Genomic DNA, 24,129 nt, shown 5'->3' with positions numbered 1-24,129 from the left:
AGAAATCATCTGAATAATGTGGGATTTACATTTACTAAGTCAACTCAACTCAAACTTTATTTCTAAAGCACATTTAAAATGACAGTGGTCGACCAGAGTGCTATACAATATAATGGGCACTGGGTCATGCCCAATAATAACTAAATAAATAAGATAAAAATAACAATAGCAGACAATAAAAGAATAAAAAAGAAAAAAGAACAGAAAATAGAGATGCATTAGCTCATATGGGAAGCACCATAGAAAAGAAGTGAGTCCAAAGGAAAACCAACACAAACAACCGAAACAGAAAGAACAAATTTACAGGGGGCTGAAGAGAAACCAACGTAGAGTGTGGATAAGGGCTCCTTCACACATAACACAAATGAAGCAGAATGGCGCACGGAGGAGGATTTGAATGGCCCTTGTGGAAAATCGGAGCCGCACTTTGATCGCCTCATACAGCAGTCACCACATCCAGTCGGGCATAGCACATGCAGTATTTGCATGCCGCTTGCGCCAGAAACCCATTTGAACAGTGAGCAAGATGAGGTCGCAGTGCCATGTGATCATGGTCACAGCATTCGCATGTTGAACGCAGGTCGGACATATCGTGCCGCAGCTGAAAAGCTGCACAAAATCATTGATCATGTTGAACATAACTAAATGCCGCGATTGAGGCAGCCTTCACACCAGCGGCTGAAAGTCGGTGAATGCCATGCGAATGCCCATTCGACCCACTCTCAGCCATAGTCGGCTAGAGTCCACGTGCCACCCACGAAGATCCAACACCACTAACAGGGCACTTAGAAAAGGCAGGGCCATTTGCGCTCCCAGCATGAAAATAGACCACTTTTGAGCTTGTTGTGTGAATAGCCCCACATTTGTAAGTGAACCCAGGCAAGACAAATGGTGTGTGAGTGTGTCACACACAGTATAAATACGTCCAGCATGTAATCGCTGCAGCTGCTGTCTGAGCGTGATGTACGTCCTCGCATTGTGTTTGTGCACGTGCACACGAGCATGCATGAAACAGTCGCCGTGGGATCATTTATGCCTGTCCGACTGTGTGTCCCTCCTGACAGCAGTTGGAATTTTTTGCAGTTCGCAAATTAGGTTGTTTTTTTTCCCCTCTTTTTTGGCCGGTTTCTGCTTCTTTCACCCAACTGCATGTTGTGTGAAGGGACCCTAAGCGGAGGAAATAGAATAGAACAGAAGGCCCTTTATTGTTATTGTACATGCATACAATGAAATTTGTCCTCTGCAGTTAACCATCCTAATTACAGTTAGACTCAATAAAACCACTAGGAGCAGTGGGCAGCACCGACAGTCCAACACCCAGAGACCAACTCCAGATGTAGAGACGTTTCATAAATAAATGTTGGTTACAGAAGTTTTTCCTCTTCATGATGCATTTTTGGACAGATGCAAATAATATTCCAGTGCAATATATAATCAGTAAATACATTTGGTGTATTTTTATTTTTCATGAAGACAGAATTTAAGAAAATTTAAAATATGTATTTAAAAATATTATTTTGTTTCATGTCTAAGATTTGTTTATTTATTATTACCTATCAATGTATGTTGATTCCATTATTTTTATCAGTGGCTGCTACCTTCTGAAGTTTGTTATTGTGGTCCTCCATGAGCAGAATGTCCTCCTCCAGTTTCTTCACCTTTCCTTCCACAGCCACTTTTTGCAGCTGGAGCTTTTGATGGGCATCTTCTTGCTCTGAGAGGTGCATCTCCAGAAGCTGCAGAAAAATGTCATGTGGGGTCACATGGTTAAAAATAGTTAGACCACAGTGTCAGACGCACACTCTCATTCACATACGCACTCATGAAAGAAAATGAATGAAGGAATGAAAATTCAGCACAAATGAGGCTGCTTGAATGTAAAAAAAATCTGAGTAAAATGTGATTTTTTTTTTAAAGTCCTGCTTTTCATCTCTGCAAAACCTTATGACTACAGTCAAGTCAGACTCTTTGGGGAAACAAATAAACATAACCTATTTAAGTTTACTACACTAATTCAAGCATTCAAGCTATTTTTATGCTACACAATTAACTTCACCATTTGGATGAAGTCAATGTATTTTGCGTAGTGCAATGATATTAAGTATTTTAATGGTTTTGAGTTTGGATGTGACCCCAAAGCAGAGAACAGACAGAATAAGTAAGTTTAATGCTACCTAATCAGATCAAAATCCAGTTCAAGTTCATACACGGGGAAATAATATAATAGCAGGGGTGTCAGTGAGGTAACATGCAGAGGGGTAGTGAGACACAGAGCTCAATTAAACTGGATTGACAGTCCAAAGGCAACAGGCAAGGTTGGAGAAGACAAGGAGAGAGTGTAATTGGCCAACTGAGGATCAAACCCGGAGAATACAATATACAATGACACAAAAGGGAAAACCAAGTGACATTCCAGCAAATGAGAAGGGAGACAGGGAGGTACTGATATACTGAAGGGGAAGTTTACAAGTTGAAAACCCCTACACAGTGATTAACATAATCTAAAACATATGTGTTTTAGATTCCCAAACAGGGGATAGTGCAAGAAGAAGACACAGAGGGAGCCAGAGAACAGAGGGACAGCACGGAAGGTGAGGAACACAAACCTGGAAACCATGAATGAATGTCATGGTAATTTTGAGCTTTCCATATCTGTTAATAATAACTAATATCTATTATTATTATTATGAATAATAATAATAATAACTTCTTTTCCCACGGTGCAATGATTGCACAGTTTACATTATTAATGACTTTAAAAACAAGAATTGGGTGCACAAATTTGAATATATTTTGGCTCTTCTTTAATCCACACAGATTCAAAATTATAAATACAGGCTCAAATATATACTTACATTCACATAAATCTTTTAATCAGCGGTGCACTGTCTTTTAATGTGACATGGCCACGGCCTATTAACTCTTCCTTATTGATCATGATTGACTACAACTGGAAGTTTATCTTTGCCAGAATAAAAAGGACGTGTTTGACAGCACTCATTTGACTGACAAATACTCAGAACAATGGTAAAGTCCAAGAAACTCTACAAAGGAGAAGAGTAGATTCACACAAGTTGGTTAGGTCTCTTAGATCCATTTCTAAACAACTGCAGATTAGGATCATCAGTTCAAAAATACCACATAAATACAAGTTAGTTGAAATTTGCCAAAAGCCAAATGTCTTCTATGCAGCATCCACTAACCATCCAACCGGTGGTAGAAACATTGATGGGATATCACACAAGCTAAATGAAGATTTTTTTAATGGCTCTGGTTCATCAAATTTTTAATGAGCTTGTCCTCATTATATATAATTTGGTGAGTTACAAGATGTATTAACAACCTGGATGGAGTCATTCATCCATCCATTCAGCCATCTATCTATCTATCTTATCTATGCATTTAGCCATCTATCTATCTATGCATTTTGTTATGGCACTTCCGGGTGGTTGCAGCTGGGTCACTTCGCAGCTCCGTATTTGCGCACTTTTTTCCAACTTTTTAACTTTTCGTCCAGCAACTGGCCGTTTATTTTTTTTGTTACACTTACTGTAAGGCTAGGGCTACACTGACACAGTATTTTTCTCCAAATTCGTGGATATTTTTACCTGTTTTTGCCACGATGTGTGTTGGGACATCCCCTGCGTGCTGCGCGCCTATTGTCTACACAAAGGAACAGCTGATCACCCTGAGAGGAGCTGCTCGGCTTTTCCCGTGGGACAAAGAAGAAAACAACATCCCCGCGGACATATTATGCAGTTTTCGTCATGGATGTCAGGCCGGACGCAGGATCCAAGAGAAGAAACATCACCCTCGTCGTGCACTTCCCTCTGTGATCACGGTAACGTAAGATCTATTACCGGAAAGTGTGACGAGCTGACTGCGCTCACACGGTACCAGCCGGAATACAGAGACAGTGCACTGATGATTTTCACGGAGACCTGGCCCACCCTGACCATCCCAGACTTTGCTGTAGCCATCGACAACTTTCATCTGCTACGCTTGGACAGGACGGAGGAGAGTGGGAAGCGGAGAGGAGGAGGACTTTCAGTTTATGTGAGTGAAAAATGGTCCAAAGCAGAACACTGTACTGTTAAGATGCACATGTGCAACAAACACATCGAACTTCTTGCTGTTAGCATTAGGCCATATCATCTGCCTTGGGAGTTTTCACAAGTTATCGTGATAGCTGTGTATGTAGCCCCATCTGCTAACCCTGAAATCGCTTGTGAGCATCTGCTAAATTGCATCAGTGATCTGCACTCAAGACACCCACAGGCCCTGTTCCTCACCACTGGTGACTTCAACCACTCCAACCCTGCCTCTGTCCTCCCCACACACACTCAGTATGTGACCTGTCCCACCAGAGACAATAAAACACTGGACTTATTTTTTGCCAGTGTGAAGGAGGTATACACCTCTTCCCCCTTCCCCCACTGGGCAGATGAGACCACAATCTCATCCATTTGGCACCAGTATATGTCCCCTTGTGCAAAGGCAGCCTGCTGAGTCTCGGATTGTACAGAAGTGGTCTGCAGAGAGTGAGGCGGCACTTAGAGACTGTTTCAGCACAACTGTGTGGTCCGAACTCTGTGACCCTCACAAGGAGGACATAAACGCCAGAATGCATCACGGACTACATCAACTTCTGCTTTGAAAACACCATACCTACCCGGACACTGCTGTGTTTTTTGAAAAACAAACCATGGATTAACTCTGACATAAAGACTCTGCTGAAGGTGAAGAAGAGAGCGTTTAAGTCAGGGAACCGAGGGGCCCTGAAGAATATAAAAGGAGAACTGAGGAGGGAAATTCGCAAGGCTCAGACTGCCTACAAGAGGAGGTTGGAGGAGCAGCTCCAACACCAGAACATTTGGGGGGTGTGGAGCAGCTTGAAGACCATCGCTGGGTTCAAACCCCCTCCCAAACAGGCGGAAGGTGACCATCAATAAGCAAACGACCTCAACAAGCACTTCCTGAAGGGGCTTTCACAGTGGCGTATTCATAGAGCTGCTCATTACAGCGTATCATCTATGCTGTAATGAGCAGCTCTCCGCCCACTTCACGAGGAGTTTTTTCTCAATACGCAGCAGTATGTGGAGGGCTACGCGTGTAGGATGGAAGAAATTAAACCTGTTTAATTTTCTTCAGCATACAGCACAGCATGGAGCCTTCACGTAAGTACACGCAGCGCCGTGCTACTGTCCGCTATTGTGAGCCCACCCACGCTTCAACACGGTACTCTACGCCACTTCACATCTCCCTGTTGTTCCTCTGGAGCTATACGAGGTCTATTAGAAAAGTATCCGACTTTGTTATTTTTTTCAAAAACCATATGGATTTGAATCACGTGTGATTACATCAGACATGCTTGAACCCTCGTGGGCATGCAAGAGTTTTTTCACACCTGTCGGTTACGTCATTCGCCTGTGGGCAGTCTTTGAGTGAGGAGTCGCCCACCCTCTCATCAATTTTTTCATTGTTTAGGAATGGCTCAGAGACTGCTGCTTTGTTTGATCAAAATTTTTTCAAAACTGTAAGGCACAACTGAGTGGACACCATTCGATAAATTCAGCTGGTTTTCGTTGAAAATTTTAACGGCTGATGAGAGATTTTGGTGTGTAAGTGTCGCTTTAAGGACGGCCCACGGTGCCTGACGGCGATCTGCGCTCTGAGGCGGCGTCATCTCGCTGTTTCAAGTTGAAAACTTCCACATTTCAGGCTCTGTTCACCCAGTAAGTCGTCAGAGAACAGAGAACTTTCAGAAGAAGTCGGCATGAGGAGTTTATTCGGACATTCCACTGTTAAAGGTCATTTTATAATGAAAGAACGTGCGGGCAGAGTCGCATGTCGGGCCGGACCCGACCGCGGGGGGTCGCGACAGGAAAAACACCTCTGTTGGAAACCTTAACGGGCAAGTTGGAACATGCCCAAGCTGTTAAACAATTTCTCAGTTACTCACTTGTTGAAAGCCATCAAAAGCCGCCTGAATTTTACAAATGGTTTTCAACACGGAGGTGTTTTTCCTGTCGCGGCGCACACAGATTCGCCGAGTCGTCACGGAAATGACTCGGCGAATTTGCGCGCACGTTCTTTCATTACAAAATGACCTTTAACAGTGGAATGTCCGCATAAAGTCCTCATGCCGGCCTCTTCTGAATCTTCTCTAATCTCTCACGACGTCCTGGGTCAACAGAGCCTTAAATTAGAATGTTTTCAGCTCAAAACAGCCAGACGACGTCGCCTGGGAGCGCTGCGCGATGTCCCGCTCCGTGGGAAGTCCTTAAAGCGACAGAAACACCCCATAATCTCTCATCAGCTGTTAAACTTTTCACCGAAAACCAGCTGAATTTCTCAAATAGTGTCCACTCGGATATTCCTCACAGGTCCAGAAAAAAGTTTGATAAAGCAACGCGCGCCGTCTCGAGCAGCGTCTCAAACAAAGGAATTCAGCCGAGAGGGCGGGACCAGTGCTCACTCAACGCCTGCCCACCAGGAAATTACGTCACCGACACGCGTGAAAAAACTCGCACGAGGGTTCAAGCATGATTGGTGTAATCACATGTCATTCAAATCCATATAGTTTTTTTTTTATAAAACTGCCGGTTAGTTTTATAAGATACCTTGTAAATACTGCAAGATCGTTGCTTCACATAATTATTACAGCTATCAGCCAACATTGCTGTACAGATTTTCACTCGTGGTTTATTTCCACGTAAAACACAGTGCGCCATTGGCCATTGTGGCTCTGGGGCCCAACCTGGAGCTGCTGCTCCATGTCCTTCTTCTCGTGGTGCAAGACATTGTTACGCTCCTCCTCCTCCTCAAGGCGAGCCTCCATCTCGTGCAGCACCTCCTCTAGCTCCTGTTTCTTGGCTTCCAGTCGCACTCGCATCTCTTCTGCCTCGGTGTACAGTTCTGTTTCTGCCTGAAGCTTTTTCTCCAGCTGGGCCTGCTCCTCCATCAACTGCAACCAAATGTTGTAATTACTTCTTAAAATCTCTTATATAACAAGGACCCAAGATAATAATCAGCTGGCCAAATAACTAACAGGGGCTTAAAGACTTCATGAAACTGCTACATTTTGGGATACCACAAATTAGCATATGATCCGAATATTTATTCTGGGGTTCTAGGTTTTGGACACTCTTGGGCAAAAACTTCAAAAACGCTACTGAAGTGGCCCTTACCCCTAATTTTCTGACATCATTCAAAATGTGATAAATACATTGTAATGGCCATAGCTTATGAACCACTGTGCCCAGAATCATGATCTCAGTGTCTACAACCAGATGTCAGTGTTGATGAATCGATTTAACCTAATAAGAAACTACTTAGATAAATTCTTCTTGACCAAAATCCAATATGACCATCAAACGCATTGCCCACACCCACCCTAAGTGATACAACACATTGGGACTGATTGGGACACATTGGATATTTACATTTCATGTCATAAACTGTACTTACATTGACATAAAGTATTCATGTTGTGGTATGTTACTCCAGCCTCAAGGCAGCCATAAGAACAGCCTGCCAGGAAACACTCAGAGACTAGAAAAGGAAACACTGGGACCGGTTTGATGAGAATGACCAGGTCCTCTACCGGCTAATTGAACAAAGGTGAAAAGCTTTCCGGGACCTCCAAAAAGATATGACCTCACAAGAAAAAAGTCTAGAATCCAGCAAAGCAAATAGATCATGGGCCAAGCAGGTTTTCAGTACCACGTAAGGTGAAGAAACAACACTTATAATCCAGCCTCAGTGCACCATGGCCAGTGGAGGGCACAGCTAACCAAAAGGTTAGCTTCGATAACTGCTAATCAGCAATTTAATGTTATAAAACAGGGGTGGGCAACGAGGGCCGAGACACTGCAGGTTTTCCTTGCAACCAATCACCTCACCAGGTGGGTTGCTGATGAGCTTCTCCCCTGCACATAAACACCTGGTCATCAATGAAATCACCTGCTGAGACACCTGAACATTAATGAAATCACCTGTGAAGGTGACTGGTAGCAAGGAAAACCTGCAATGTCTCGGCCCTTTATGGCACATGATTGCCCACCCCTGTTATAAAAGTTCTAAAACCACCAAAAAAATGATCAGAAGCTACAGCTAACCAATAACTTTCAATATTGTCTCCGGTACATTCTCACCTACTAACAAGCTGATTTTGAGTTTTAACACTGCCAATGTTTCTGATAGAATCAAAGGTGATCACAAACTCAATCAATCAATCAATCAATCAATTTTTTATATAGCTCAAACACAGCCAATGAGTCAGCGCTTCTGTCTTTGTGCACCCTGCTCACTGCTGTAGGGAAGCGTCATTTGCCTTGCCAACATACAGTGGTCCAACCGTGAGGCAGATGTCTTGAAAAGGAAAGCAGGTTTGACTTATGGATTTGATTTATAAATCAAATTAATCCAGATAGAATAACTACATCATTGTCAACTCTGTCATTTGTACAAAGTGAAAATATAACACATATCTGTTAATTTTAAAATAATGCACTAATTCTGAAGTTTTGAACATTAACACACACAGATGCCCAAAGGGATTATGGGTAAACTGAGCCTCCGCTCACACTGATTGGTTGACTCATTCATTTTAAGAAAAAACCAACAGAAGTTAATGTAACGTGTGTGTTGGTGTTTACAAATAAATGTGCTTTTGTAAAATATGTAATTTTTTTTCATTTGTTAAAAAAAAGGCATTTGCAAAACTGAAAAGTCTGTTTGATAAGTTGTGATTTGACAACCGTGTGATTATAAACGGCGCCAGTAGATGGCAGTCTTCTATGCATTTTGACTGAACTACTGGATGGCAGTGGGAATGGCGCCTGGTTATGTCACATGGTTGTCGACGTGAATTACAACTTAACAAACAGACTTTTCGGTTTTGCAAATGCCTTTTTTTGTGTCACGTCACATGTCATAGAATCCAATGGACATCGATTTTGTTTGACCTTTTTTTGGAGACCAAACATTCAACACAGTCAAAACTATTCCCAAGTCAGATATGGGCAACTGACTATAAAAACCTGCCAAACTTCACCTTTGTATGTTTCCGTGTAATGTCTTTCAGGTCAGCTTCTATTTTGGCTGCCACCTCCCTGGCTGCCTGTAGCTCCTCCTCTTTCTGACCCATTTCTTCTTCCTGCCTGGTCACCTGCAGCAGCGGCTTCACCTGAACAACATTGGAACAGCTGAATTATTTTTTCCATCGTCAAAAGACTAGATATGGCTTTATGAAACTCCATGGAACATCAAATGTCTTTGAGTTTTAGAAGGCAACCACTAACACAATTAGAAAGTCATGGTTTACTAGTTATGATAAACTGAGGTAAACTGGTATAATCCAGACAACTCTGAAGGTGTTATAGGATTCTGTGGTTGAGGTTCTTTTCTCTGTTGCATCACCAGTTATACAGCTTCATGATGAAGTGGCATAGAGGAGGATTTTCTGAAAATAACATGCAAAATTTCAGCTGCAGTTTGCCAGAAGGCACATGGGAGACCTGGGCCTTGATATGATCTGTTCCTGTTTTATAGTCCATCTCTACCACTCCAACATGAAGCTGTGAATGGGGATGTATTCCACCATTCCCAGTTCCTCCGCTCATAACCACAGGACCCTATAAATCTTTCAAAGGTGAAATTGGTGTCTTGGTGGCTTCCCTCACTTATCTCCTTCCAGCGTGGTCACTCAGATTTTTTCAGAACTGTTTACTTGCCACAGATGTACCATACAGTATCATACTGTTTGAATTCCTTAATGATTGGCGTAAATGACATCCAAGACATATTCTGTGCCATTCTAGCTTTTTTTGAAGGTGCTGCAGGCCTTCAATGCAGGAATGGATGTGTACTGTATTAAAAATGAAAAGAAGTTGACCACACGTAACACAAAATATCTACAAAATAGAAATTATATACTAAGACTTGTGTGTTATATATCACGGTGATACATGGAGAAACTTTGGGGTGATCTTCGATCCCACACTGTCCTTTGATCTACACATTAGCGAAATCATGAGGACTGCTTTCTTCCACCTCCGCAATATTGTGAAGATTCATCCTATCCTAATAAAATTGAGTGTGTGTGTGTGTGTGTGTGTGTGTGCGTGTCCGTGTCCATGTCCAACCTTGGTGAAAAGCCTCCACCACTGCCAGTTCTTCAGTTTGAGGTAACAGGCACAGTTCCTCTGGATTACTTTCATGGCACTCAGCTGCTGTTGATGTTTCCCAAAAGCTCTGAAGAGAGAAAAGCAAAAAACCAAGACATTGTCCAAATCGTGTTAGTTATAATTTAGTGCAGTGAGGTAGCAGGATCCAATCACCTGATTGAAAAATCAGCAGCGGGGCTGTTTGGCTGCCAGTTCAAATTGGATTTATTGGACATCTGATTCAGTCCCCCCACTGGTTCATTTAACTTAACACAGCTAACGCAGAGACTCTGATTCAGGCCTTTGTGTCTTCTCGTTTGGATTACTGCAACATCCTATTCTCTGTCTTACCACAGTACAGCATTAGAGGCGTCCTGTTGTGTGGGCCGCCAGAAGAGGAGGTACTGCTGGCCCACCACCAGAGGGCACCCTGCCTGAAGTGCGGGCTTCAGGCACGAGAGGGCGCTGCCGCCACGGACACAGCCAGGGGTGACAGCTGTCACTCATTATCTCATGACAGCTGTCACCCATCTACACTTCATCATACTACTCCATAAAACCCGGATGTCATTTCCACCTTGTTGCCGAGATATCATCTACCTGTGAAGGTAATATCCTCAGCCAGAAGCCAATTGTGTCTTAGTCTGAATTCATTTTGCAGCTGCTTTCCTGTGGAGTGCCTTATCAGTGAGGTTGGTGTAATCAGCGACGGATTCGCTTCACACCCCAGCCAGATAAGTGTTTAAGACAGGAGCTGCACGAGTGTGTGTGAGAGGTGGAGGTGGAATCTCCACCATTGTTGTTACTGGGTGTACACACACCCACTTCTTATTGTTTCTGCTCCTCGCCAGCAGCACCAGATCCGACATTCGGAGACGGTGGCCACCTGGGGACTCAGGACTCGGCGGCTCCAGTATTCTCCAGGTTCGGTGGCGGAGGAAATCGTGTGGTTCCGGTTCTTCTCAGGACAGACGTCTTCTATCCTCGAGCCTGCCCACACGTCACTGTTGTGGATTGACTGTTTGCAAAATTCTGTATTCCTCTGTATTGTGGTTGTGCTCATTCACAACAGTAAAGTGTTCATATTCGACTCTTTCATTGTCCGTTCATTTACGCCCCCTGTTGTGGGTCTGTGTCACTACACTTTCCCAACACGTCCATCTGGTTCAAAATGCCACTGCTAGAAACTCGACTAGAAGCAGAATGTTCGACTGCATTACCGTGATTTTGGCCTCGCTTCATCAGCTTCCTGTCTCTGTGAGGTCTGATTTTAAACTTTTATTACTAAGTCATAAAATCATTCAAAGGCTAGTGCCTCCCCACCTACCTGATCTAATTAAACCTTACGTTCCAGCCTGAGCACAATGTGTATAGTGTCAAACCATTTTTCCTCTCCTCATAAATTGTGTTAATAAAAATGAAGCAGGTCTCAGTCTCATTACGTCTAAAATTTTGGGTTTGTTAGTGAAGCATAGGGTTGGCTGCTGGTGACCACATTAGAACCCTCTCTTCTTCTTTGTTGATTTATTGCTATAAAAACTAATGCCCTGGGTGCTGTTAGCTCTGTCTGATCGATTCCTCTCATTTTCTCTCCATTTGAGATGTTCCTGCTGACCTGTGCCACATAAAGGACAATAAATTGGAACATCACAGAGTCACAACGATGGCCAGAAGTGCCACTGCCAGAGGAGGGGATACAAAACTGGCGAGGCTGATGCTACATACAAAAAATCTGGTCAAGAATAGCCTACTACCCTGCTAATGACCCCACCCAACTCTACACCTTGGGCTCTTTGGGCTTGGCCTGATGGACTCTGAACAATTATGCTCTTTTTTTGTGACTGCTTGTAACTAAGCAGTGGGTCACTCCTCTCAGTCTGGTCTGCTTGAGGTTTCTTCCTCAAAAACACAAGAGGGAGTTTTTCTGTCACCTGTGTTCTTGCTTAGGGGGCTTGGCAAGGTTAGACCTTATCTGTGTGAAGGACCTTGGGGCAGCTTTGTTGTGATGTGATGCAACTTAAATAAACTGAATTGAATTGACTTGAATGATGGCTGTTACAGGACAGCACGTCCTTATAAGTACAACTCAAGCCGAAAGTTTGTTTTCATTTTTGGAGCAACTGTTGAGCGATTTTATTACGGCTGGGTGACGACTGACTGTAATCAGGAGCGACCCGTCTGCAGCGGGTATGAAATTTACACAGCATCAAATCTCACAGGCAAAAAAAAACACAACAATATGATTTGAATCACATTTCAAACCACCTATGAATAAGGTTTCAAATCAAGTCAATTTTATTTATATAGCGCCAAATCACAACAAACAGTTGCCCCAAGGCGCTTTATATTGTAAGGCAAGGCCATACAATAATTACGGAAAAACCCCAATGGTCAAAACGACCCCCTGTGAACAAGCACTTGGCAACAGTGGGAAGGAAAAACTCCCTTTTAACAGGAAGAAACCTCCAGCAGAACCAGGCTCAGGGAGGGGCAGTCTTCTGCTGGGACTGGTTGGGGCTGAGGGAGAGAACGAGGAAAAAGATATGCTGTGGAGGGGAGCAGAAATCAATCATTAATGTTTAAATGCAGAGTGGTGCATACAGAGCAAAAAGAGAAAACCCCCCAGCAGTCTAAGTCTATAGCAGCATAACTAAGGGATGGTTCAGGGTCACCTGATCCAGCCCTAACTACAAGCTTTAGCAAAAAGGAAAGTTTTAAGCCTAATCTTAAAAGTAGGAACTACAAGTAAGCCTGCAGTCTGAGAGCGAAGCGCTCTATTGGGGTTATATGGTACTATGAGGTCCCTAAGATAAGATGGGACCTGATTATTCAAAACCTTATAAGTAAGAAGAAGAATTTTAAATTCTATTCTAGAATTAACAGGAACCCAATGAAGAGAGGCCAATATGGGTGAAATATGCTCTCTCCTTCTAGTCCCTGTTAGCACTCTAGCTGCAGCATTTTGAATTAACTGAAGGCTTTTCAGGGAACGTTTAGGACAACCTGATAATAATGAATTACAATAGTCCAGCCTAGAGGAAATAAATGCATGAATTAGTTTTTCAGCATTACTCTGAGACAAGACCTTTCTAATTTTAGAGATATTGCGCAAATGCAAAAAAGCAATCCTACATATTTGTTTAATATGTGCATTGAATGACATATCCTGATCAAAAATGACTCCAAGATTTCTCACAGTATTACTAGAGGTCAGGGTAATGCCATCCAGAGTAAGGATCTGGTTAGACACCATGTTTCTAAGATTTGTGGGGCCAAGTACAATAACTTCAGTTTTATCTGAGTTTAAAAGCAGGAAATTAGAGGTCATCCATGTCTTTATGTCTGTAAGACAATCCTGCAGTTTAGCTAATTGGTGTGTCCTCTGGCTTCATGGATAAAGCTGGGTATCATCTGCGTAACAATGAAAATTTAAGCAATGCCGTCTAATAATACTGCCTAAGGGAAACATGTATAAAGTGAATAAAATTGGTCCTAGCACAGAACCTTGTGGAACTCCATAATTAACCTTAGTCTGTGAAGAAGATTCCCCATTTACATGAACAAATTGTAATCTATTAGATAAATATGATTCAAACCACCACAGCGCAGTGCCTTTAATACCTATGGCATGCTCTAATCTCTGTAATAAAGTTTTATGGTCAACAGTATCAAAAGCAGCACTGAGGTCTAACAGAACAAGCACAGAGATGAGTCCACTGTCTGAGGCCATAAGAAGATCATTTGTAACCTTCACTAATGCTGTTTCTGTACTATGATGAATTCTAAAACCTGACTGAAACTCTTCAAATAGACCATTCCTCTGCAGATGATCAGTTAGCTGTTTTACAACTACCCTTTCAAGAATTTTTGAGAGAAAAGGAAGGTTGGAGATTGGCCTATAATTAGCTAAGATAGCTGGGTCAAGTGATGGCTTTTTAAGTAATGGTTTAATTACTGCCACCTTAAAAGCCTGTGGTACATAGCCAACTAATAAAGATAGATTGATCATATTTAAGATCGAAGCATTAAATAATGGTAGGGCTTCCTTGAGCAGCCTGGTAGGAATGGGGTCTAATAGACATGTTGATAGTTTGGAGGAAGTAACTAATGAAAATAACTCAGACAGAACAATCTGAGAGAAAGAGTCTAACCAAATACCGGCAATCACTGAAAGCAGCCAAAGATAACGATACGTCTTTGGGATGGTTATGAGTAATTTTTTCTCCAATAGTTAAAATTTTATTAGCAAAGAAAGTCATGAAGTCATTACTAGTTAAAGTTAAAGGAATACTCGGCTCAATAGAGCTCTGACTCTTTGTCAGCCTGGCTACAGTGGTGAAAAGAAACCTGGGGTTCTTATTTTCTTCAATTAGTGATGAGTAGTAATATGTCCTAGCTTTACGGAGGGCTTTTTTATAGAGCAACAGACTCTTTTTCCAGGCTAAGTGAAGATCTTCTAAATTAGTGAGACGCCATTTCCTCTCCAACTTACGGGTTATCTGCTTTAAGCTGCGAGTTTGTGAGTTATACCACGGCGACAGGCACTTCTGATTTAAAGCTCTCTTTTTCAGAGGAGCTACAGCATCCAAAGTTGTCTTCAATGAGGATGTAAAACTATTGACGAGATACTCTATCTCAAACACAGAGTTTAGGTAGCTTCTCTGCACTGTGTTGGTATATGGCATTAGAGAACATAAAGAAGGAATCATATCCTTAAACCTAGTTACAGCACTTTCTGAAAGACTTCTAGTGTAATGAAACTTATTCCCCACTGCCTCGTAGTCCATCAGAGTAAATGTAAATGTTATTAAGAAATGATCAGACAGAAGGGCGCTTTCAGGGAATACTGTTAAGTCTTCAATTTCCATACCATAAGTCAGAACAAGATCTAAGATATGATTAAAGTGGTGGGTGGACTCATTTACATTTTGAGCAAAGCCAATTGAGTCTAATAATAGATTAAATGCAGTGTTGAGACTGTCATTCTCAGCATCTGTGTGGATGTTAAAATCGCCCACTATAATTATCTTATCTAATCAATTATTATATCATTTACTAACAGGGACTTAGAAGAGAGAGACCTAATGTTTAATAGACCACATTTAACTGTTTTAGTCTGTGGTGCAGTTGAAGGTGCTATATTATTTTTTCTTTTTGAATTTTTATGCTTAAATAGATTTTTACTGGTTATTGGTGGTCTGGGAGCAGGCACCGTCTCTACGGGGATGGGGTAATGAGGGGATGGCAGGGGGAGAGAAGCTGCAGAGAGGTGTGTAAGACTACAACTCTGCTTCCTGGTCCCAACCCTGGATAGTCACGGTTTGGAGGATTTAAGAAAATTGGCCAGATTTCTAGAAATGAGAGCTGCTCCATCCAAAGTGGGATGGATGCCGTCTCTCCTAACAAGACCAGGTTTTCCCCAGAAGCTTTGCCAATTATCTATGAAGCCCACCTCATTTTTTGGACACCACTCAGACAGCCAGCAATCAAGGAGAACATGCGGCTAAACATGTCACTCCCGGTCCGATTGGGGAGGGGCCCAGAGAAAACTACAGAGTCCGACATTGTTTTTGCAAAGTTACACACGATTCAATGTTAATTTTAGTGACCTCCGATTGGCGTAACCGGGTGTCATTACTGCCGACGTGAATTACAATCTTACCAAATTTACGCTTAGCCTTAGCCAGCAGTTTCAAATTTCCTTCAATGTCGCCTGCTCTGGCCCCCGGAAGACAATTGACTATGGTTGCTGGTGTCGCTAACTTCACATTTCTCAAAACAGAGTCGTCAATAACCAGAGTCTGATCCTCGGTGGGTGTGTCGCAGAGTGGGGAAAAACGGTTAGAGATGTGAACGGGTTGGCGGTGTACACGGGGCTTCTGTTTAGGGCTGCGCTTCCTCCTCACAGTCACCCAGTCGGCCTGCTTTCCCGGCTGCTCGGGATCTGCTGGAAGGGAACTAACGGCGGCTAGGCTACCTTGGTCCGCACCGACTACAGGGGCCTGGCTAGCTGTAGAATTTTCCACGGTGCGAAGCCGAGTCTCCAATTCGCCCAGCCTGGCCTCCAAAACTACGAATAAGCTACACTTATTACAAGTACCATTACTGCTAAAGGAGGCCGAGGAATAACTAAACATTTCACACCCAGAGCAGAAAAGTGCAGGAGAGACAGGAGAAGCCGCCATGCTAAATCAGCTAAGAGCTAGTAGCTGCGCTAAGCTAGCGGATTCCTAAAAACACACAAAGTGAATAATGTGTAAATAATTTAGAGGTGATTCAGCAGAGGGAGTGCTTTAGTTAAGGCACGTGAAGATTACACTGTGAAACAAATCATTATCTAGGTAACTAGATCAATCTAACTGCGCAGATTAAACAGCTAACAGATACAGCAAAACACCGCTGTGCTCCGGAACAGGAAGTGATACAATACCGCAGTGAGAGCCAACCACCAGTAGAGGCAAGCTAGAAGCAATCACAGCAGCAGTCACATCAAGGTTTGAAACAGATTTAGAAAAAATGGATTTCATGTGTTTATTGACTGTTCATACTCGCAACGTGAGATCAGATTCAAATCAGAAAAGCACTTAATTTGGATTTTCGTTGGCTGTCTGAACAAAGCCTTTGTCTTACTTGCGGGCGAGGAAGCCTCTTGCTTGTGCTTGGAAGGTGATGATGACGACGGTCAGTTTGAGGTCTCGTTCCTCCTCCAGCTGGGCCAACACTCCTGTCTTGAAGAACATCTTACTCTGACCAATGCGATACAGGCTAGGGTCCAGATCCAAATGTTTCACCTGGAGAACAGGACAAAGGAGAACATGAGAACACAGATGTTTGATTGTTAGGACCCTCGGTTCCTTTCCTTTCACTAATTAGTGTTAAAAGGAATATGAACTTTGTGATCATTCAATGTCCTCATGAGACAATTTGCAGTGAATTTTTGGAAACTATTTACTTTCTAAAGTGATGTCAGTAGATGGAGTGATGATTAACTCTGCTGCAGTCAATAATGCCAACATCAGTCCAGCCATAATTTCAATTATCAATATTTTCTGAGTATCTTTCAAAAGACAATTGACTGCACTGCAAATCATCAGGCATTTTTAAAATCTCATTTCCAAAATCATTTTGGATCCAGTTGTGTGATGAAGTACCCAAAACACAAAACGTCAGCTCACCATCAGGCAACATGCCTGTTTCCCGTCCATGAAACCTTTAGGGATGACGTTAGCAGCCAGGATCTCATACCTGCACACAACAAATTCATTCTGTCACTTTCTTCTAACACCCACAGCTCGTAAACTCAGACACTCGAACTTATAGGCACAATCCAGATATTGTAGATGTGGTTGACTTGGCTGGAGGCAGTGACACTGGTGCTCCAGAAGATTCCAAGTCATGCCAGGCCTGTGCCTTGGTGGTTCCTGGGTTGTTCCTGACCATCCAAATCAACTTCATCTCAGCTGAGACTGACCGTGTGAGTCTTCTTGCAGACTGTGGCAAAGAAGCTCCACCTGCAAATAACTTGTACAGTCGTTTGACTTGATGTTCATGGAATTTGTAGATTATTAGAAAACCTCCTTGGACCTTCCCAGAGAAGCGACCAGCTGTACTAATTCATGATCACTACCAGGCATTTTGGAACTTTAAGCACCACTGAATTTCTAATCTAAATGAATACCTGAGTGCCAAATTCTTAGTTTTCTTTTTCTTTTTTTTTCCCTCTTTTTTGAAGATGTATGTTGCACAATCATTCTGCCCCAGTAACAGAACAGTTTAAACAAATCCCCGAAAACATTCACATCCACAATAAGCGCAGTAGACGTCTGACCACAGCCAGTTTGTGTCTGGTCACTCAGTGTATTTATGAATTCTATTATACTCTATTTCTGTCATCACACAAAGTATTTACTATTAATACTGCATTACATTAAGTGTATTTTTATGATCCCTCTGTGTATTAACTAATACGAATATATTTTTTCACTAAGTACAAACTGTACAACCTGATAAGATACTTTGACTCAACTACCTTAACTTAAATGCTGTAAGCCAATTAAGTTCAGTTAATTCAAATTATTCTAGCATTAAAATGTATTTAAACATTGATAATTACTTTGTGTTATATTAACTTACATGACCTCATGATGTAATCAACTGAATTATTTAGCACTTTTTCTACAGTATTCCTCAAATACCCAGACATGCATTTCTTCTTAAAATTTCTTGCTCACTTTTATGTGCATTTTATAGCCCAAATATTTCAAGATTTTACATCCACATCACTTTTTCCATGGGAAATAGTTTTTTAAGACCTTTTTTTTTCTTTTTGCCTAACTTAGGGACAAAATACATTCACAATTCATGGCAGGAAGTTGTTTTACCTGAAAGGTCAGTGGATCCATTGCTCCCAGTTCTCCAAAATTGGAGCGAATTCGTGTCAAGTATGGTAGTATGCGCTGGTATAACGCGTTGCTGTGGAACTGCATTGTGACCTCGATGGCAACCACCTGCCGAGACCGGTCTTTTTTGCTACTATATATATATATATATATATAATGTTAGAAAAGTATCCGACCTTTTTATTTTTTTTTCAAAAACCATATGGATTTGAATCACGTGTGATTGCATCAGCCAAGCTTGAACCTTCGTGCGCATGCGTGAGTTTTTTCACGCCTGTCGGTTGCGTCATTCGCCTGTGAGCAGGCTTTGTGTGAGCAATGGTCCACCCCTCTCGTCAGATTTTTATTGCGAATAAATGTCTGAACGATTTGGAGCTTTGCTGCATCAATTTTTTCCAGAAACTGTGAGAGACCTCCAGGTGGACACCTTTTCGGAAAATTCTGTTGGCTTTCAGGGACGATTTTATGGGGATTACACAGATTAAGGAGTGCTCCAGCCGGTTTAAAGACCGCCCACAGCTGCTGAGAGCGCGCCGTGCTCCAAGCACCGATCGACAGGCTGAATCAACCAGATAATTTCCAACGTGAAGGCTTTGTTGATCCGGGACGTCGTCTGACTTACACAAAAATGGCAGGAGACGTGGACATTAGTACTTTTGGCACATTCTACTGTTACAGGAGTTTTTTTCATGTAAAGAAAAGCGGAGGGATGCACTACCGTGCCGCTCATGGCGCGGCACAGAACCACCTCCATGTTGGTCTCACAGGACGGCTTTGAGATGGCTTTCAGACGGCTGTCGGTGGGTTTTCAGTCGTGTGACTAACCGAGAAATTGTGGATGAGCCTGGCCATGCCATAACATGTCCTGTGAGGCTTCATCATGGTGTTGCTTTGCGCCATGCGGCTCCACCGCGACACGCGGAATTCCTCTGCACGTCTGTCTCAATGTGCCGAACAAGTGCTGATGTCCATGTCTTCCGCAATTCCTGTGCTAGTCAGAGGACGTCCCGGATAAAACACAGCGTCCAGTTTGGAAATGAACGGCACATTCCACTGTTACAGGAGTTTTTGTCATGGAAAGAGGAGCGGAGGAATTCCGCGCGTCGCGGTGGAGCTGCATGGCGCAAAGCAACGCCGTGATGAAGCCTCAGAGGACATGTTCTGGCATGTCCAGCTCATCCACAATTTCTCGGTTAGTCACACGACTGAAAACCCACCGACAGCCATCTGAAAGCCATCTCAAAGCCGTCCTGTGAGACCAACACGGAGGTGGTTTTGTGCCACGCCATGAGCGGCCCGGTGGCGCATCCCTCCGCTTTTCTTTCCATGAAAAAAACTCCTGTAACAGTGGAATGTGCCAAAAAGTACTGATGTCCACGTCTTCTGCCATTTTTGTGTAAGTCAGACAACGTCCCGGATCAACAAAGCCTTCACATTGGAAATGATCTGGTTGTTTCAGCGGGGTTTGAGCCTGTCGATCGGCGCTCGGAGCGCGGCGCGCTCTCAGCAGCTGTGGGCGGTCTTTAAACCAGCTGGAGAACTCCTTAATCTGTGTAATCCCCATAAAATCATCCCTCAAAGCCAACAGAATTTTCCAAATGGTTACCACCTGGAGGTCTCTCACAGTTTCTGGAAAAAATTGATGCAGCAAAGCTCCAAATCGTTCAGACATTTATTCGCAATAAAAATCCGACGAGAGGGGTGGACCACTGCTCACACAAAGCCTGCTCACAGGCGAATGACGCAACCGACAGGCATGATAAAACTCACGCATGCGCACGAAGGTTCACGCTTGGCTGATGCAATCACACGTGATTCAAATCCGTATGGTTTTTGAAAAAAATAAAAAGGTCCGATACTTTTCTAACAGACCTCGTATATATGTATTAATTCGCTCTCTGGACATACCTCTTTCATTCAGTTAAATTTTATATTTATTTTTCTTTTCTTCTCCAGACCTTTAAAGTCTGCTTGTGGTTTACTCAGGTTTATATTTACACTGAAAGGCTTGCACTTTACTGATTCAAAGCCCTGATGCACACGCGTGCACACACACATGCACAGACACAGAGCTCCCATACTGCTGCCTGAACTCTTGGAACACAATGCGGTTGGGGAATCCCTGTCTGCAGATTCTGATGCCTTCCAGCACCCCGTTACACCTCAACTGCTCCAAGACCAGGTTGGCGTCCATCTTCCCAGCCTGCAGCACAACAAACGAATGCAAATAAGGAGCTTAGTTTGGACAGAGTGTCGATATACTGAGTGTGGCGACAATGGTGTTTTTAGTGACTGCCATCATATTGTTTCAAACGGCAGAGTGACATTAATCATACTGCATAACACACACAGGCACACACACACGCACACGCTCACTTCCAGACACATCTCTTCGGCTTTATCCAGGTTGAGTTTGGATGTGTGTGTAGCATCAGCCGGATGGAAAAACAATGGGCTATCCGGCTCGAAAGCAATCGGGATGGAATCTGTCTCCACCTGGATTGCCCCCCCCCCCCCCCCCCCCCCCGCGCCACCACCACCAAAAACAAAAAAACAAAGACCCCACCTGAGCTTGATGTGGGAAAGGTGACGTATGCGACTTACCCTCTTCTCGTGGTTGGGAATAATGCAGCGCACAAAGTTGGGCTGGGTGTTGTGTAACGTGGTCATCAGTTTGCTGAGAGATTCTTTGTAAAGCTGACCCACTGTGCGGAACATGCCTTTCTTGGATTTGGTGGAGCTGGGAACTGAACTCTCGGACATCTTGGCCATTCTCTCGAGACCCACCACACAATCCACTGACAATAAAACACAAAAGATTCAGCAGTGTTTGTTTTTCCCCGGTAGTCATGAGTACACATTTTAAGATTTCAATTACTCTTAAGTTGTAACTGAGACAATATGGATGATGACAAACTCATTGATATTGTAATTCAACAGCCAGCATACACACCCCACGCTGACTGAAGCCTTTCAATAGGAAATTCAGAGTTTCACAGAGGTGCACATTTATGAACTGTTCAGCAGGCATTCAGTAAATCTTTCTTTTGATACAAAATCTGGAACAATGTTCTAAACATTGTTCTAAACGTTCTCCCCCTCTAGCTGCCACCTTATCGTGGTGGGGGAGTTTGCGTACCCGGATGATCCTAGGATCCTGTAGGGTCTCCCAAGGCAAACAGGTCCTAGGTGATGGGTCAGACTAAGGGCAGTTCAGAACCTCCATGACCAGTAAAAGATCAAGGACCGAGACGTCGCCCGGTATGGCGGAGCCGGGGTCCCACCCTGGAACCAGGCCTGGGGCTCGCACGCAAGCGCCTGGTGGTCAGGCCTTAGCCCATGGGGCCCGGCCGGGCTCAGCCCGAAAGAGTGACGTGGGCCCGCCCTCCTGTGGGTTCACCACCTGCAGAGGGGGCCATGTGGGTCGGGTGCAGAGAGGATTGGGTGACGGTCGAGGGCGGGTGGCCCGGCGGCCCGGTCCATGCTCACAGCCCCTGGCTGTTGGGACATGGAATGTCACCTCGCTAGGGGGGAAGGAGCCTGAGCTTGTGCGGGAGGTTGAGAGATACCGACTAGAGATAGTTGGGCTCACCTCCACGCACAGCTTTGGCTCTGGTACCCAACTCCTGGAGAGGGGCTGTACGCTTCATTTTTCTGGCGTCGCCCACGGGGAGAGGCGGAGAGCTGAGGTCACATTGCTTATTGCTCCCCAGCTCAGTCGCCAAGTGTTGGAGTTCACTCCGGTGAACGAGAGGGTCGCGTCCCTACGCCTTCGGGTCGGGGACAGGTCTCTCACCGTTGTCTCGGCCTACGGGCCGAGCAGCAGTGCAGAGTACCCAACCTTCCTGGAGTCCCTGCGAGGGGTACTAGATAACGCTCCGACTGGGGACTCCATTGTTCTCCTGGGGGATTTCAACGCCCACGTGGGCGGCGACAGTGAGACCTGGAAGGGGGTGATCGGGAAGCACGGCCTCCCCGATCTGAACCCGAGTGGTGTTCAGTTGTTGGACTTCTGTGCTAGTCACGAACACCATGTTCGAGCACAAGGGTGTCCATAAGTGCACGTGGCACCAGGACACCCTGAGCCGGAGGTCGATGATCGACTTTGTAGTCGTATCATCTGACCTTCGGCCACGTGCCTCGGACACTCGAGTGAAGAGAGGGGCAGAGCTGTCGACTGATCACCACCTGGTGGTGAGTTGGATCTGCTGGGAGAGTAGGAAGCCGGTCAGACCTGGTAGGCCCAAACGTATCGTGAGGGTCTGCTGGGAACGACTGGCGGAACCCTCTGTCAGCGAGGTCTTCAACTCCAACCTCCGGGAGAGCTTCTCCCAGATCCCGGGGGAGGTTGGGGACATGAAGTCCGAGTGGACCATGTTCTCCACCTCCATTGTCGATGCGGCTGCTCGTAGCTGTGGTCGCAAGGTCTCTGGTGCCTGTCACGGCGGCAATCCCCGAACCCGGTGGTGAACACCGGAAGTAAGGGATGCCGTCAAGCTGAAGAAGGAGTCCTACTTATCTTTGTTGGTAGGTGGGACCTCAGAGGCAGCTGACAGGTACCGGCAGGCCAAGCGTGCCACAGCCCGTGCGGTCGCAGAGACAAAAACTCGGGTCTGGGAGGAGTTCGGGGAGGCTATGGAGGAGGACTATCGGTCGGCCTCGAAGAGATTCTGGCAAACCGTCCGACGCCTCAGGAGGCGGAAGCAGCTCTCCACCAGCACTGTTTACGGTGCGGGTGGGGAGCTGTTGACCCTGACTGGGGATGTCGTCGGGCGGTGGAAGGAGTACTTTGAGGATCTCCTCAATCCCATCGTCACGTCTTCTGAAGAGGAAGCAGAGACTGGGGACTCAGAGGCGGACTCATCCATTACCCAGGCCGAAGTCACCGAGGTGGTTAGAAAGCTCCTCGGTGGCAAGGCTCCTGGGGTGGATGAAATCCGTCCTGAGTACCTTAAGTCTCTGGATGTTGTGGGGCTGTCTTGGCTGACACGCCTCTGCAACATCGCGTGGCGATCGGGGACAGTGCCTCTGGATTGGCAGACCGGGGTGGTGGTCCCTCTGTTTAAGAAGGGGGACCGGAGGGTGTGTTCCAACTATAGGGGGATCACACTCCTCAGCCTCCCCGGTAAGGTCTATTCCAGAGTACTGGAGAGGAGAATTCGATCGATGGTCGAACCTCGGATTCAGGAGGAGCAGTGTGGTTTTCGTCCTGGTCGCGGCACACTGGACCAGCTCTACATGCTCCATCGGGTGCTCGAGGGTTCATGGGAGTTTGCCCAACCAATTCAATTCAATTCAATTCAATTTCATTTATATGAAAAGGCCCCTTGTCCCCTGGATACTGACAATAGTGATGCATTTGAGAGATAAATGACTTACACAATGGACCAGCACGGGTACCGCTACAGGTAGAAATCAAATCAAATCAATTTTATTTATATAGCGCCAAATCACAACAAACAGTTGACCCAAGGCGCTTTATATTGTAAGGCAAAGCCATACAATAATTACGGAAAAACCCCAACGGTCAAAACGGCCCCCTGTGAGCAAGCACTTGGCGA

General features: G+C 44.5%; 1 protein-coding gene across 1 annotated transcript in view; it reads right to left on the bottom strand.

The window, feature by feature from the left end:
* LOC117528774 (myosin-11-like) overlaps positions 1-24,129 on the bottom strand; it is a 392,454-nt gene that overhangs the window by 256,600 nt on the left and 111,725 nt on the right. Inside the window, 8 exon segments of the mRNA XM_034191402.1 lie at positions 1,599-1,736; positions 6,761-6,967; positions 9,059-9,190; positions 10,149-10,257; positions 16,800-16,960; positions 17,345-17,414; positions 20,650-20,771; positions 21,173-21,366. Coding sequence (XP_034047293.1) covers positions 1,599-1,736; positions 6,761-6,967; positions 9,059-9,190; positions 10,149-10,257; positions 16,800-16,960; positions 17,345-17,414; positions 20,650-20,771; positions 21,173-21,366 — 1,133 coding nt within the window.

Source organism: Thalassophryne amazonica, chromosome 16 (assembly GCF_902500255.1).
Source record: "Thalassophryne amazonica chromosome 16, fThaAma1.1, whole genome shotgun sequence".
In the NCBI taxonomy this organism is placed as follows: Eukaryota; Metazoa; Chordata; class Actinopteri; order Batrachoidiformes; family Batrachoididae; genus Thalassophryne; species Thalassophryne amazonica.
This window is presented reverse-complemented; position numbering and strand designations above follow the sequence as displayed.